Genomic DNA, 17,148 nt, shown 5'->3' on the forward strand with positions numbered 1-17,148 from the left:
TAGGGAAGCCCATGCAAGGACCAATGCAAATTAAGCAAAATGTTGACAAATTAATACCTCGTGACTCACAGGGAATCTGTGTTCACCATTACCTTTTCGACTTGTGAGGATTTGAAATTTTTCAGAATGAACAGTAGGGGAAAAAATATACTTCAATAAAAAAAAGTATTTCCTTGAAAGTATGATGAAAACTTATTTAGCAAAAGTTTATTTTCTTTCGTTTAGAGGAATTATATAATCCTGCAATATTTCACTTTATGTTGTAAATATTTCTCCCCCAAATTCTTCAGCCTAACACTCTGGAGACTGGAATAAGTTAAAACTTTCATGGTGAACCATTTTTAAAATTCATGTCATGCTGAAGCCCAGGATTAAAGTCTAAACTGCTACTTGGAAAAATTATCCATTCTAAGTAGGTCAAAAGAAGCTAATTCTTATTATATAATTCTTATTCTTTTCCTTTCTAAAATGAATGCTATACTTGCCCTTCTGCAACACATTTAACTGGAACATCCTACAAATACAAAAATGAAAAGTAATGCTATGTAGGTGAAACAGAGAAAGAACAAACATAACCATAGAAAAGACATTCTTGGCAAGATGACTTTACCAGCCAACTCTCTAACATTTTTAAACATAGTGTAAGGCTCACAAATCTCATAAAGGTAGCACTAAAACAGAGTATTACAAACTAATCTCATTTATACACATAAGTTTTCAGCCAAAGCCAACACGGAATAATCTATTCAACCAATATGTTCTACTTTGTCCTAAGCTGGAAGGATACAGCAAATCACAAAAATCTAAAGTAAAAATGACATCTCATGACTAGAGACTGCAATAATCCATACCTAAGATTTTATACACATTAGACAATCTATACATATATATTAAGTAAATGGAATTGAACAAAGTTTAGCAGGGTTGCTAAAAACAAAATGAATACACAAAAATATACTTCATTCTACTTGTCAACAATAAAGAGAAAATGACATATTTTAGGATACCATTTAAAACACCACTAAAATATGAAGTACTTGGAATAAATCTAGCACAAGAGAAGAAAGATCTTTACATAGAAAATTGTAAAAAAAAAAAAAAAAAAAAAGACACTGAGGAAGACTTAAACAGAGTTTCACTGCAATCGGAGTAAAAATCCGAGTATGCTTTTCTTCTATGGAACTTGACAAGCTGATTCTAACTTGACGCAGCATGTATAAAGCCAAAACACTGAAGACATAAATGAGAAAGGAAATGCCATGCCAGATACTAAGACACAGTGATGAACACAGTGGTACTGCAGACGGAGACACAGACAAATAGCCCAAATCTACTTAACAGAAGGAAATCTACTTAAAATGTGAGAAGAAACAAATCAGAGAACAGGTTAATATGAAAGTATAGTTACTTGCAGAAAATATATTGTATACTTAGAAAAGTGAATACTTTACCCTCTGGAGGAGTTTCAAACTCACAAGTGATATAAACAAGTAAGTTGTTTAGAAAGAAAGCATTTTAAAAGCGCAATCAGAAGAGTAGAGAAAAGGGGACTGCAGAAGGAAAGACTTGAGAGTGTAGGGGTGACGAGCTAAATGTCGTCACAGCGACCTGAGCAGTGGGGGCTGGTGGCCTGAACGGAGGCAGTAACGTTGAAAGGATAGAAGCTCACAGACTGGGAGGTTCTGGGGGGCACCATTCCCCAGGCCTTCAAGAGGCCAGGAGCCCGCGGACTCTGCGCTGGCATTGAGGCCGGGGCCGTTGCCCCAGGTCAGCAGCTTTGGGGCGAGGCAGACGCCAGCACCCATCATCAGCGGCAGACACACCGAATGAGGCCTGAGACGACAACGCCGCTGCTTTTACCACCAGGAATCAAAATCATGGAAAACTTACCTGTTTTTGTCGAATGACGTCCTAGCCAAACGGGACTGCAAGATAGCTGTTATCTGTTAAGACAGAATCATTTAAAAAGTATGGCTGTAAGTATCTGTAAGTGACACATCAATGCAGGTTCATTCACAATAAAGACACAGGTCTTTAGAAACTCACCATGGCAGTTTGGTCCCCCAGTTTGTCCAGACAGGATGCTCTATGAAGCTACGAGTACAGAAATATACATGGATTTATTTCTCTCTCTGATGATAAGAAGATAGTTCCTTAGAAGTAATGAAACACAACCACCATTCTGTTACTCAGTAACAGCTAAGAGCCATTCTAAAACATCTATGACTTCTTCCTAATGTAGAGTTTTCAAGTTCAACACATTCAAGTAAATCTCATTCAGATTTATAGCAGAGGTTATAGTTTTGGTGAGATGTATGAATATGAAATTCTTTTTAAAAAAGTTTGCCAGTGAATATCTGAGAAGAACTCTGACTTACTTGAAGGAGTGTCTCCACAACATCTTCCACTTTCCCTGAAACGTCCAGCTCAAAGACATACTCCATCGTGCCCTGAAAAAGAGGAAGATGAGCTGAATCAGAGGAGAACAAGCACATCAGGACCTATCATTTTAAGAACATTTGCAACCCCTGCTGACGGGTGCAGGCAACTCCCTCAGCCCACCTGGGAGATTCACTTCTGTGTTTACTATTTCCTTCCTTCCGCTGCCTCTGGGCTTGGTTTGCTCTTCTTTTTCTAGTTCCTTGAGGTATCTAATTAGGTTTTTTAATTTGAGATCTTCCTCTTTTCTTAAGGTAAGCATTTAACACTCTAAACTTCCTCTTTAGGATTGCTTTTGTGGCATCCTAGGAGTTTAGGTATGTTTTCGTTTTGATCATCTTAAAGTATTTTTAAAATTTCCCTTTTTATTTCTTCTTGACCCACTGTTTGCACAAGAAGGTTGTTTAATTTCCACAAACGTATGAATCTTCCTGCTGCTATGGATTTCTGGTTTCACTCCACGGTGACTGTTAAAGATACTTGGAATGACATCAGTCTTATTAGACTTACTGACTTCTTTTGTGACCTGACGTGTGATCTGTCCTGGAGGATGTCCCCTGTGCACGTGAGACAGCGTGTCCTACTGTCCTTGGGCAGGATGTTCTGCATGTGTCTGTGAAGCCCACCTGGCTAGAGTACAGTCGAGTCCTGCTTCCCGAGTGACCGTCGGCCTGGGTGACCTGCCTATTGTTGAAGGTGGAGCGTGGACGCCTCCTCCGTTCAGTGCAGCCGTCAGTCTCTCCCTTCAGCCTGCCAGTGCCGGCTTCACACGCTCACGTGCTCTGAGGCTGGGTGCACATGCTGTTGTGACGGTTACTTTTTATGTGTCACAAACTGCACTCTTCTCTTCCCCACGAGGGTGAGTATGCTGGGCTGCATCTGCCTGTGTCTCTGGCTCAAAGTCCCCTGGAGCAGCTGCACAAGCCCAGCTCTTTCTTGTTTTGGGAGGAGGGTCCCCAGACATCTAGAGCATTATGGGTCCCATCAGAGCTCCAGGACGGGTGAGAAGATGGGGACTGGGCATTCCCTCCAATCACGTGCACTGTGCCAGGGGAGGGACTATGGTGAGACGATGCTCCAACGTTCCTACACCTTCAGTGTGGCTCACTTCACTCTCACCTGGGCACAGAGCACACTGAACCGGTTTCTGGATTTCTCACAAAGGGAATTCATCCATGTACTGTTTCTGAACCATTCTCCCCATCAGAGGAATAAGGGTTTTCCCAGTCTATCATCTCTCATCACCATCGTCAATGTCATCATTCCCCCCTTTAAACCTGAGAATCCTCTGGTGTCCTAATTCACACTGGAACAAAAGAGCTTTTCTTTGCTTCAGACAACCTGACCCACTTCCTTTGACGTCACTTTTCAGCAGACTTGTACCTTGAGTAGGCGTCAGGAGAACCTCTGCAGTGAGGGTGCAGTGACCCGTGGTTCTCAGCTTGGAGGGGGTGGTCCTGCCACCCCTGCAGGCCATTTGGCAACATGTGGAGGCGCCACGCAACAACAGGGGACAGTGGGGGGGGGGGGGTAGCATTCAGTGGGTGGAGCAGCCTGCAACGTAAGGGACAGCCCCTCACAGTGAAGAAGCATCCTTCCCAGATGCCAACGGCACTGCCTGTGAGTAACAGGCGCTCAGGACTCACTGCTCCTGACTGACCGGCGTGCACAGGTGTCTCCTGCACATAAAAGCTGGAGGTGGCTACTGGTGGCCAGTTGTCCCAGCTGCTGCCGAGGACTTGCATGCCAGGCCGGCCTGTGACCAGGACTGCCATCTAGCCAGCAGCAGTCTGCTCAGACGTGGGGCTTTTCCTAATTCAGAGGAGTCATGGCAGGAGCATTAGGCCCATCTCTAGGTCCTGTAAGGTCTCCTCTGCTAGGAGTTATCCCTTTACTACATGCTAAACTGCAGCATGGGTCTGTGCTCAGTCTCCTCTGTTCATGGTATTCTCCAGGCAAGAATACTGGAGTGGGTTGCCATTTCCTCCTTCAGGGGATATTCCTTGCCCAGGGATTGAACCTACATCTCCTGCCTTGGCAGGCAGGTTCTTTACCACTGAGCCACTTGGGAAGCCACAACATTAAGTAAAGCACAGAGTGGTTGGATGTGATGTCTAGTGACGAGTCCTGTGTTTATGGTCCTTCAGAGCTTCTACCCAATCAGGAGAACTTATACACTTGTTGCTGCTGCTGTTAAGTCGCTTCAGTGATGTCCGACTGTGTGTGACCCCATAGATGACAGCCCACCAGGCTCCCCCGTCCCTGGGATTCTCCAGGCAAGAACACTGGAGTGGGTTGCCATTTCCTTCTCCAATGCATGAAAGTGAAAAGTGCAAGTCAAGTCGCTCAGTCGTGTCCGACTCCTAGCGACCCCATGGACTGCAGCCTACCAGGCTCCTCCATCCATGGGATTTTCCAGGCAAGAGTACTGGAGTGGGCTGCCATTGCCTTCTCCTGAGATCTTAAATAAGGGTATTTTATAACGTATAAATATTTCTGTAACATTTAAAAGAAGTCCTCAGCGATTCCCATTAAATATGATGCATCTTCTGATTTCAACTTTTAACCTAATAATTTAAGCCTTTTCCCCCACTAATAGACCCACTTATTTTTAAGCTAAAAAGTTAACTGAAATCTTTTGAACTGAAGTTTGTGGCTCCCTTGGATAATTTTGTTATAACTGCTAAGTAACAAGCCTTTAAATACCTGTTATCATTATACTCCATCAAAGAAGTTAACATAGACACAGAACCTTATTGCTCAAAATCACTATGGAAATTGTTGGGGATGAAGGAAAAACCTTACTTACCCTTTCTATTTTATATGGTGCAACAATGTTGTGTTCTTTAATGAAATACACCTGAAAAAGACAAATAAATAGTTGTAAAATAATTAAATGTTGTCAGTGATGAGCTGATGGATGTTACGAATCAAATTTAAATCATTGTTATTTAATCTCTATTTCCAAAAGCATTTGCATTTGTATTAGTATGGCTTTAAAGTTCTGATGTTAAAATAACAAACATTAAGTTAAAAAGAGATTCATCAAGGAAACAAGGTAGGAACCCCTGCAGGATCGATACAATGTCTAAGATGGCTTGTCAATGCCATCACTTGAGCCCAGTAACCATACAGGTGAAGGACGCTAACCTAAGTGTTCATTGTCTAAGAAATGATTAAGACAGTCCCTGTGGTATGAAATCCATTCATCAACATAGAGAAACCTCTCTTTTCTAGAGGCACAGTTTTCACATGCACCAGGCCACTTGTCCTCACATGGGGCACTAGCAACCACATATCACATATACACACACACAACCAACCACATATCACACATACACACACACAAGCAACCACATATCTCACACACACACACGCCCCAGAGCATCAACCTCCTCTCATGTGCACCCTAATCCCGCCCTCCCTCCAGTTAGGACAGAAAGTTTGCTTCCCTCACATCCGTCAGCTGTTCAAAAACGTAGTTCCTACGATCACACGATGCACTTTCTCCCGTTTAAAACAAACTACAGATTAAAAAACACTCCTTTGGTCTCACATCCTTTTACCCCTTTTCTGTTCATTTTAGTGGTAAAACTCTTTGCCAGAGCTGATGTACTTTCCAGGGCCCAAAGCAGGTTTTCCTCTGATCCGTGTCACTGCAGCCGTTCCTGATGAGGTCAGCGAGGACACACAAGGTCGGGGAGGATGCACAAGGCCATTGTTCTCAGGGCTTGGATTCTGTTTCTCAGACGCGACATAGCTGGGCCCTTCCTGGAGCAGGTTTCTAGCCGGCTGCGCGGCACCTGCTCCAGGTTCTCCCGACCTCACCAGCTGCTTGCTCCAGGTTCCCAGGGCCCCTGCTTCCCTCCCAACCACCCGAGAACACACCCAGCCCCGGGGCCTAACAAGTGTCTGTCATTCCAGGCCCAGCCTCCTCCTGAAGCCCAGACAGAGGCCTCCAGATGTCGGTGGCGCCTCCTCCAGGTCACAGCTAGAAAGCCTGCTCCCACATCGAGCCTCACCACTAGCCCAGCAGCACCTCTGTCAGGGTTTCTTCAGAGCACACCGGGACGCCAACCCTTCTCACCCTCCCGCCGCCACCAGCCTGGGCCACACGCCTGAGTCAGCGCTCCCAGATGCTTGCCTGGTGTCCCTGCTACCCCAGGCACTGGTGAGACCCAGACAGAGACAAATCAGACCGGGGCCCTTCTCAGCGAGGCATCTGCTGCTGCTGCACTATCGTAGCTCGTGCATGCCTTCTCACGTTCTGGCCTCTGGCCTGGTTCACCTTCCTCATGGCGTCTGTCTCTGCCTGATGTCAGAGAAGACATCTGCTCACTGTCTGCTGTCCCACTAAGAGGTAAAGTTCCTGGAGAGAGGGACTTCAGATATTTTATTCTTCCCTCTATCTCCCTCCTCTCTCTTGGGCTTCCCTGGTGGCTCAGAGGGTAAGGCGTCTGCCTGCGATGCGGGAGAACTGGGTTCAAGCCCCAGGTAGGGAAGATCCCCTGGAGAAGGAAATGGCAACCCACTCCAATACTCTTGCCTGGAAAATTCCATGGACCGAGGAGCCTGGCAGGCCGAAGTCCATGGGATGGCACATAGTCACACATGACTGAGCAACTTCACTTCTATCTCTAAAACCTTGACTGTGATACTTACAGGATGCATGAAGAAAGTGAGAAGTGTTAGTCGCTCAGTCCTGTCTGACTCTTTATGACCCCATGGACTGTAACCTGCCAGACTCCTCTGTCCATGGAATTCTCCAGGCAAGAATACTGGAGTGGGTTGGATGCCCTTCTCTGGGGGATCTTCCCGACCCTGGGACTGAACCCAGGTCTTCTGCATTGCAGGCAGATTCTTTACCATCTGAGTCACTGGGGAAGCCCAGGATGCATGAGTACTATTGTTGACACACACACACCCCTTCCTCTTTATTTTACCAGCAAGAGAGTATATAGAAGCAAAGCTCTCTAAAGCCCAAAGAACCATAACATATTTCTAAAGCACTGTGACCTAGTAAGTAATCAAACACACGCATACACATGCACATTTTGTTTTCTTGGTTGTGCAGTTAACCCAGGAAACTTAATATTTGAAAGACTAGCTTATGTCTAGTTGCCCCTTGATATAATATAGCTGATTTTGAGCTTGATATGAGACATCTTACACAAACTATTGAAAGGCAATAGAAAGATTTTGGTTCTAGGTTTATTAAAATTATATTAAAATGGATATTTTTATAACAGAAACCACACTTCCAATTTAAAACCTACCTACTCCTTTCAAGATACGGACTTTCCAGAATAAAGCCACAGTGCAGAATGATACTGTAGTAATAATGAGCATACAGCTGTGGGCCAGAATTATCAATAATGGTGTTCCTTCCCCAAAGTAAGAGATGGCGGTAACTGCTTTCATTTATGCCAGTCAAAACTAACAGACATTCTAAAATTAATAGAACCATGGAAGGCAGACCTGGAATATCACGTACCCTGATATCTCCCAGCTTTCATAAAATAATTTTCAATATACACTAAAAAGGGCCATGAACAAGAGGGCTGCATGATCTGAACACCACTGGGAGGCTCTCTGCTCCAGACTATTCACCCCGTGAGACTCGCAAGGCTTTGAGTCAGGTCCTGAAGCAAAGAAACCTCTATATCTGTTTCCCACGGCTCTTCCTACATTTCACAGAAAGTTACTTTTCTTTGAACACTTCAAGGATCTGGGGCTCTGCAGAGGGGGGGCAACCCTGCTCTCCTCTCTCCCTTTCATTTTCAAGGTGAAGGTGAGATTCACAGCAAAAAGACAGGGCTAACGGGCTTCCCAGATGGCTCAGTGGTAAAGAATCCACCTGACAATGCAGAGGATCCCTGGGTTGGGAAGATCCTCAGAGAAGGAAATGGCAACCCACTCCAGTATTCTTGCCAAGAGAATCCCACGGGCAGAGGAGCCTGGCGGCCTACCGTCTGTGGGGTCACAAAGAGTTGGACACGACTTAGCGACTAAACAACAAAAATGAGCTCTACTCTTACAATTTTTTAAAGACCTACAGGTGAATTAAGTACAGCTGACCCCTGAACAACATGGGCATGAACCACGTGGGTCCACCTACATGTGGACTGTTTTCAATAAATACATTGGAAAATTTTGTGGAGATTTCGGACAACTGGAAAGAAGATGAACTGCATAGCCTAGAAATATCAGAAAAATTAAGACATAAGTATTGTCATGAGTACATAAAATGTATGTAGATACTAGTCTATCATATCATTTACAACCATAAAACATACATGATAAACTTATCACAACTTAATGCGCAAACTTCCTGACCAGACGTGGCACCAACTGAAGTAGAGAGAAAATGTAAATAACTATATAGAGATACAGCGTGAAGCCACAGCACTCCCTCCCTGCAGCTCACACTGCACCACGGTCATAGCTTCCTAGCCAGCCCCTGTGCGGAGGTCAAGTGTTGAGAGTAACCTCAAAAGGCCACAGGACACCATTCATCTCCCTGTGAACAGCCATCTCTACAGTAAACTCCACTGCAGTAAAAAGTGGTTTCTCCTGGTTCTTGTGCATCTTTCATCGTGTTCAGTGTCAGATCGTAAACCCTGAATAACACCACGGGACCCACGTGAAGTGCCGCTAGTGATGCTGGCAGTCCTCCAGAGAAGCCGAGAAAAGTCACGACACTACAAGCAACAGCTGGACTACTTGATGTGTGTACCGCTGACTGAGCTGAGGGCCGCAGCTGGGGCTGCCACCGTGTCAAGATAGATGGATCCTGCATTAAGGACCATTGTGGAAAGGAAAAGGAAATTCATGAAGTGGTCACGCAGCTAGCCCGCAGGCAGAACCTGGCACTTTCTGTGAAATACTTCTTTATCTCATGTTTAAAATGCAGCTTTTATGTGGGTGCAGGATTACTGTAAGAAAGCCACACCTATCGATGAATATGAAGTCATCACATGACAACGTAAAGCCAAAGGAAGGTGAAGGAGCTAAAGCTGGAGAACTTAATGCTAGCAAAGGATGGTTTGATAATTTTAGAAAAAGGTTTGGCTTTAGAAATGTCAATATAACAGGAAAAGCAGCTTCTGCCAACCAAGAGGCAGCAGATGAGCTCCCAGACGGCATGAAAAATATCTCTGAGGAGAAAAGAGTATCTGCCTGGACAGGTTTTTACTGCAGATGAAAGTGCCCTCTTCTGGGGGTGGGTGAGCAGGAAATCCACAAAGGACATTCATTAGGAAGAGAAGCGAGGACCAGGAGTTAATACGGCAGGCTGAGACAAGCTAAGTCTGCTGTTTTGCACAAGTGCAGTGGAGTTGATGACCAGGACTGTCCTGATCTATCAAGTTGCTGACCTCTAGCCTTGAAGAGCAGAGAAGGCAATGGCAACCCGCTCCAGTATTCTTGCCTGGAGAATCCCAGGGACAGAGGAACCTAGTGGGCTGCCGTCTATGGGGTCGCACAGAGTCGGACACGACTAAGGCGACTTGGCAGCAGCAGCAGCAGCCTTGAAGACAAGAGATGACCACAGCTGCCATCTTTAGGTTGCACAGCAAGAGGGCTGGACAGCAAGAACCCTTTTCCTGGATTGGTTCCATCGATGCTTTGTCCCATCGATGCAGTCAGGAAGTATTTTGCCAGTAAGGGACTACCCTTTAACATTTTTTTAAATTGGACAATACCCCTGGCCACCTCAAATGATTTCAACACCAAAGCTGTCAAAATGGCCTACTTGCCCCAAAACACAGTGTCTCTAATTGAGACTCCAGATCAAGGGGTCATAAGAACCTTTAAGGTTTGTGCGCATGGTGCTCTAGGAAAGGGCTGTCAATGCTGACAGCTGGAATATCTTCAGAGTCTGTGAGGACCGCACCACTGAAGATGCCCAGGTTGTTCAAGAAAAAGCCATGAAAGCCATTAAGCTGAAAACCACACGTTCCTGCTAGAGAAAACTGTGTTCAGATGCTGCGCACGACCACACAGCGTTTATGACAGAGCCAGAGTATGGATGTGGCCAGAAAAGAAGGGGGCTGAAACGTTTCGAGACCTGGATCTCAGAGAGATTCAAGGACTAATGGACACCACACCAGAGGAGAGAACAGAAGACAACCTGATGCAGATGAGCACTCCCAAACCAGAGCCAGACCTGAGGAAGGAGACGCCATAAGCGCCGGGTCATAAACTGACATTAGACAAGCTAGCAGAAGCGCCTGAGTTTTTATTTTTTCCTGCCTTTTGACTTCTTTTTACAACATGGACCCTTCTACGACCCAAGTGCTGAAACTAAAGCAAACTGTGGAAGAAGGATGGGTACGTAGAGAAACATTTTTAGAGGAAAAGGCAGAAAAAGACAGAAATTATGATTATTTCTATAAATTTAAACTGAATGTGTCTGCCTTTCCTGCACCCCCACCCACCCACCTCCTCCACCCCTTCCTCCTCTGCCCGCCGAGACAGCAAAACCAAACCCCCTCTTCCTCCTCGGTACGAAGACAGACGACAAGGATGAAGACCTCTGTGACCATCCATTTCTACTTAATAACTAGCGAACAGTCACCCTGCTGTGCAGTTACTAAACTTGTAAACAGATGACAAACTTATAGTATTGATAAACCCAGTACATACTGCAAACGTGTCTTCTTTTCCTTATGATTTTCTTATAACCTTTTTTCTCTAACTCACTGTACTGTATGACTACATAATATAATACATACAACATATAAAATGTGTTAATAACCATTTACAGGATGAAATGGCATCCCTACAGGATGAAATGGCATCCCTACAGGATGAAATGGCAACCCACTCCAGTATTCTTGTCTGAAAAATCCCATGGACAGAGGAACCTGGTGGGCTAGAGTCCATGGGGTAGCAGAGTGGGATGAAACTAAGCATGTGTCATCAGCAAGGCACCAGCAGGCTATTCGTAGTAGTTAAGCTTTGGGGGAGTCAAAAGTTATACACGAATTTTTAACTGTGTTGGAGGTTGTCAGTGCCCTGAACTTTTTGCTTTACTCAAGGGTCAGTCGTGTATGTCAGGAGAAAAAACATAATTTATCTCTGTACTGCCAGTGTCAACACAGTGCTGGATGCAAAAACCTATACTGAGTAAACGCGAAATGAATAAAAAGTCACGACTCCAAGCTTTATAACTAGACAAGGCTACACAACCCGAGTCCTGCCTGGGTTGCCATCACGAGTCACCTTGAGCTCACTGAAGCGGTGGGCGCCGGCCTCCCACCTCCTAAATGGTGACGAGGCTACAGGAGAACCTGTAGTCCTTCACCTCAACCTCACACACCGTCAGGACTCCTAAGGGCGAACCCACAGCCGGCAGGTAACACACACACACACTCACCTACCTACCCGAGGAATGTTAAGGATCTCAACAGGGATCACACCTGCTAAAACGTATTTCCCAGTGACTAAATTGTAAAAGAATTTAAACATCTTTTCCAGCGGTCTTCATTTGAGATTTGTACAAATAATTTCATTATGCTAAAAAAAAGTGTATATATGGAAGCCCATACAAACACACACACACACACACACACACACATATATAATGTATGTATTTATTCATTTAAATGTTCATTCAGGTTAGAAAAAATATTTACCAAGTGCTCCTTACCTGGCTGAAAATGAGTGAAATCGCCCCAGATACTGTCCTAAAAATGCAGATAAAAGTCATTAAATATATACAGAGAGAGTTTTTTGGTAGAAGTAAAGTCAAACAATTGCGACAGTGACATACTTTGCAAAGTGTCTACTGGCTTCATTTTCTCCATGTCTTCCTATTTTTATACAATCCCTCAAAGGAATCTGTATAAAATTGAGAGAGAGAGAGATGTTATAAAAATAAGACAAGGTAAAATGCACACAAATATAGGGCTATTTCTCTTCACATTGAAGGTGTGTTTACCTTAATGATGGGTTGGGATATTGCATCCGGTTCAAAAATAACTGACTTTGAACATATTTTTAAGGAGCCTCTGATTTTCCTAGAGACAAAGTACAAAGGGATATTATTAATGAACATAACAAGTCACAGAAGAATCATAACACATTTTAACTAGCATGTAGATGACTAAAGCATCAACTAATAAAAGATCAAAGACAAAGGTATGAAAGGTTGGACAACATAGCAAAATAATTATCCTCATCTCCTAAAGAAATCAACCTGAATATTCACCGCAAGGACTGATGCTGAAGCTCCAATACTTTGGCCACCTGATACGAAGAACCTACTCACTGGAAAAGACTGATGCTGGGAAGATTGAATGCAAAAGGAGAAGAGGGCAGCAGAGGATGGTTAGATGGCATCACCGACTCAATGGACAGGAATGTGAGCAGACTCTGGGGGATAGTGGAGGACAGAAGAGTTCACTGTGCTACATACAGTCCATGAGGTGCCAAGAGTTGGACATGACTTAGCAACTAAGCAACAACCATCACCTCCTCCCTGGAGGTTAAAGAAACGCCACGTGTTGTAATACAGTCTCACTGGTTGAGGACTGTCTGGGAATTTTATTCATTATCACTTCACTTGGTCCTCACAACTGCATGAATGTGAAGCAGTTTTCTGATCCTTAAGAAATGCTGATTCCATCCTGTCTGTGGTTAATTCCTTTGACTTTGAATTTCCTACATCTTAAACACTTATTCAGAAGACCATACTGTAACCCTAATCCTTTTTAAACCTGACATTGATTGGGTAAGGGATTTTTTTTCCTTATTTATAATCATGGGAAAATAACAGTTTGAATTTAGCACATAAAATGCTTTTAGTGGTGATTCTGGGGTACATAGGAATTTGCCGGGAGCCGGCATATTGCATATTGAGTGCATATTGCATATTGAGTGCAGCACTTTCCACAGCATCATCTTTCAGGATCTGAAATAGCTCAACTGGAATTCTATCACTGCCGGGAGCCAGCGTGAGGAATTCCGCCCATGACAAAGGTCATGAGGAAGGAGGCTCGGCATACGCAAAGGCGGGATCGAGCCTCAGGAGTCCCCCTGGAAATTCTCGAGCATCTACCCCCAAAACCAGAGTCTGCCTACTTTCTGCTTTGTGCTTTCACCTACACCTCTGACTTTACGGGGGGCTGTCTCCCACTACCTCTCTCTGGAAAAAGAGTTAGCTTACAGCTCCAGTTAATAATTCCTGGGTGTGACAGTGTTTAACCTACAAACTCCTTTGGAAATCCTCTAGCCTGCCTGAATAGGTTTTTCCGGCCACATGTGATTGTTCAGAGCCTCCCAACTGTGAGAGGCAGGAGATGTTCTAAACTGCCTAAACACAGATTCCTTTGAGTAGTTAAGAGATTGATTAGAAATTGTATTGGTGAAGGGTTTTTCACTTGTTGGGCCAATGTTTGCTGCTAAGTCTCCATACTCCTTACCTACTGTGTCCTTGGCAGTGTATTGATTGATATAATGGGTATATAGAAATGTAAAATGCAGCTTTGTCCAATGCTTTTTGGAAGGCTGGCGCCTGACTTTGGAATAATCACCTTTAGAGAAAAATAAGTTTCTTAAAATGTTAACAGGCCTCCGGGCCAGAAGATGATGTCAATCACCTGAACTTTTGCATATGATAAGTTTGAAAGCCTGGCTTAGATTAGAACCAGGAACTGCTGTCCTTGCATGACTCCACCCCTTCCCCCATTATCCTCTATGCATAACTTAAGGTATAAAAACTACTTTGGAAAATAAACTGCGGGCCTTGTTCACTGAAACTTGGTCTCCCCATGTCACTCTCTCTCCCAAATTCCAGCTGAGTGTCCATCTGGAGCGCGGATGTCCTCTGCGACCATTTATTTGCCTGGGCTTCTAAGACCCACTCGAGAAGGTGTCTAAGGTGGGGCACCTTCCGCTATTCGAGAGGGCGCCTGCGGCCTCCGTGGTCAGAGCTAACCTGGTGTCACGGGTTATATTGATTTTCCGCGTAAACCAAGCCACTCAGCTTCTTTTCTCCACTGAATTTTCCTACTGAGCTATCCTTATTTCAGCCGCTTTTCTCCACTGAATTTCCTCACTGAGCTATCCTTATTCTATTACTCTTTGTATCCTTAATTAAAGTGTAATTAAGCAGTTATTCCCTGACCCTCGCCTAGCCGTCTCTCCTTCAAATACCCTGGATCAGCCGGGGCTGGTCCCCGGCAGGAATTCAGGGTAAAATTGCTTCTATGAGAATAAGCAATTTTAAAGACGATCTGCCTACTACTATAATACCAAATAGATCAGCTGTTGACCATTTTTCTCCTTTCCTGGGACACGGATAAGGCTCTAGTGAGTCTAGGGCGACGCCTGCCTGAGCATGCTAGAGGCTAGTATGCCTCATTAGCCTGAAGCCAATTAAAAGCTACACTTTATTGTCTTTTGTTGACTGAATGACTTTTATCAATGATCAGACCAAGGCAATAATTTATTATGTAATCAGAACACAGGTTAAGAAATACTGGGAAAAAAGAAACCTTTTATAAAAATCATCTTAGTTTCCAAGACTATATTTTGTCTACAAGGAAAGCTCCACGGATTTTTTTTTTTTTTTAATTACTTGTATGACATTTGGGCTTTTCCTCCAGCCATTCCTTGGTGTCCTAGTGAACCCTTCTCACTCTGCCCATCCCAGGGGTCTCTAAATTGAAGCAATTATTTTACTTGGACTCTAGGAAGACCCACCTGCTCTCCCTGTCCCTGTGTCCCCTCCCTGAGTCAATTATTCTGCCAAAAAATCTCACATCCTTCCTGGCTTACAAAAATGCCAATGGCTTCCTAGCCCACAGGATAAAGCCCCATCGCGATCTAAGAAAGGCCTGCCTCTGGGTACACATGTATATGTACCAAACGGATGAGAAGGGTCATGGTAAAGGCCATGATATAGTCTACAATTCTTCTTCCACAAAGGACCTTTTAAATGTTGATTTTTGTATCATTTTTTCCATGCTGTTAATTGCATTTACTTCTCTAACACCCTAAATTACCTAATAATAACTTAAGTACTTTTAAGGCAAAAGCTAAAGAAATACAAATAGAACAGAAAACTCCCAAGTACCAGTCCACTAGTTCTGCAGCTGTTAACATGCAGTCATTCCTGTTTTGTGTCTAACACCTCAGAACCCTACTGGATTTTACATAAATTCCCAGACCTCCTATACTTCATCTGCTGTGTTGTGCTCAGTCACGTCCACCTCTTTGTGACCCCATGGACTGTAGCCCACCAGGTTCCTCTGTCCATGGGATTCTCCAGGCAAGAACACTGGAGTGGGTTGCCATTTCCTTCTCCAATACTTCATCTAAACATACTTTAACATGAATCTCTCAAGTCCTTCAATAAATGGCCATCATTACACATCTACAAAAAATAATAATTCCTTAATGTCATCCAGGATAAAGTCAGGGTTCAAATCTATTTCATAACTGTTTTTTATAGTTGGTTTGTTCAAAGCCCACATTTCCTTTAGCCGATATGTCTCCTAATATCTCTTAATCTAAGACAGTGTTCATTTCCCCGCTTTATGGACTTTGCTAAACACATCTCTGTGGTTTTCATCTATCACACTTCCTTTATGTCAGAGGCAGTGCACACGTACTGCCCCCATATCAGGAGGCCCCAGTGGGTTCAGATAACACCCACCTTGACACGTGCATTAAAATATTTCTCAGCAGCTTTTCACCTGTTGGTTTAGCAGCCACTGAAGAGTATGTCTAGATCAGATCAGATCAGTCGCTCAGTCGTGTCCGACTCTTTGCGACCCCACGAATCGCAGCACGCCAGGCCTCCCTGTCCAGCACCAGCTCCAGGAGTTCACTCAGACTCACGTCCATCTAGTCAGTGATGCCATCCAGCCATCTCATCCTCTTTCATCCCCTTCTCCTCTTGCCCCCAATCCCTCCCAGCATCAGAGTCTTTTCCAATGAGTCAACTCTTTGCATGAGGTGGCCAAAGTACTAGAGTTTCAGCTTTAGCATCAGTCCTTCCAAAGAACACCTAGGACTGATCTCCTTTAGAATGGACTGGTTGGATCTCCTTGCAGTCCAAGGGACTCTCAGGAGTCTTCTCCAACACCACAGCTCAAAAGCATCAATTCTTCGGTGCTCAGTCTTCTTCACAGTCCAACTCTCACATCCATACATGACCACAGGAAAAACCACAGCCTTGACTAGACGGACCTTTGTTGGCAAAGTAATGTCTCTGCTTTTCAATATGCTATCTAGGTTGGTCATAACTTTCCTTCCAAGGAGTAAGCGTCTTTTAATTTCATGGCTGCAGTCACCATCTGCAGTGATTTTGGAGCCAAAAAAAAATAAAGTCTGACACTGTTTCCCCATCTATTTCCTATGAAATGATGGGACTGGATGCCATGATCTTCGTTTTCTGAATGTTGAGCTTTAAGCCAACTTTTTCACTCTCCACTTTCACTTTCATCAAGAGGCTTTTTAGTTCCTCTTCACTTTCTGCCATAAGGGTGGTGTCATCTGCATATCTGAGGTTATTGATATTTCTCCCGGCAATCAGGGGTTAGCAAACTTTTTCAGTAAAGAGCCAGAGAGCAAATATTTTTGACTTTGTGGGCCATTTGCTATCTGTCTCTATTCAGCTCTGCTTCCCTGTTATTGCAGAAAACCAACCAGATACAAGATGTAAACAAGTGGGTGTGACTGTATTCCAATAAAACTTTA

At 44.1% G+C, this 17,148-nt stretch overlaps 1 protein-coding gene across 4 annotated transcripts in view; it reads right to left on the minus strand.

Annotated features, from left to right (window-relative positions):
* Window positions 1-17,148, minus strand: part of NSMAF (neutral sphingomyelinase activation associated factor) — a 131,249-nt gene that overhangs the window by 30,193 nt on the left and 83,908 nt on the right. For all 4 annotated transcript variants that reach the window (XM_055546051.1, XM_055546053.1, XM_055546052.1 and 1 more), the window contains 7 exons: window positions 12,383-12,461; window positions 12,215-12,282; window positions 12,092-12,128; window positions 5,249-5,299; window positions 2,379-2,450; window positions 2,047-2,094; window positions 1,891-1,943 (listed from right to left, as the gene is read on the minus strand). In XM_055546051.1, the coding sequence (XP_055402026.1) occupies window positions 1,891-1,943; window positions 2,047-2,094; window positions 2,379-2,450; window positions 5,249-5,299; window positions 12,092-12,128; window positions 12,215-12,282; window positions 12,383-12,461 (408 nt within the window). The remainder of the gene's footprint in view (window positions 1-1,890; window positions 1,944-2,046; window positions 2,095-2,378; window positions 2,451-5,248; window positions 5,300-12,091; window positions 12,129-12,214; window positions 12,283-12,382; window positions 12,462-17,148) is intronic.

This window comes from Bubalus kerabau, chromosome 14, assembly GCF_029407905.1.
Source record: "Bubalus kerabau isolate K-KA32 ecotype Philippines breed swamp buffalo chromosome 14, PCC_UOA_SB_1v2, whole genome shotgun sequence".
In the NCBI taxonomy this organism is placed as follows: Eukaryota; Metazoa; Chordata; class Mammalia; order Artiodactyla; family Bovidae; genus Bubalus; species Bubalus kerabau.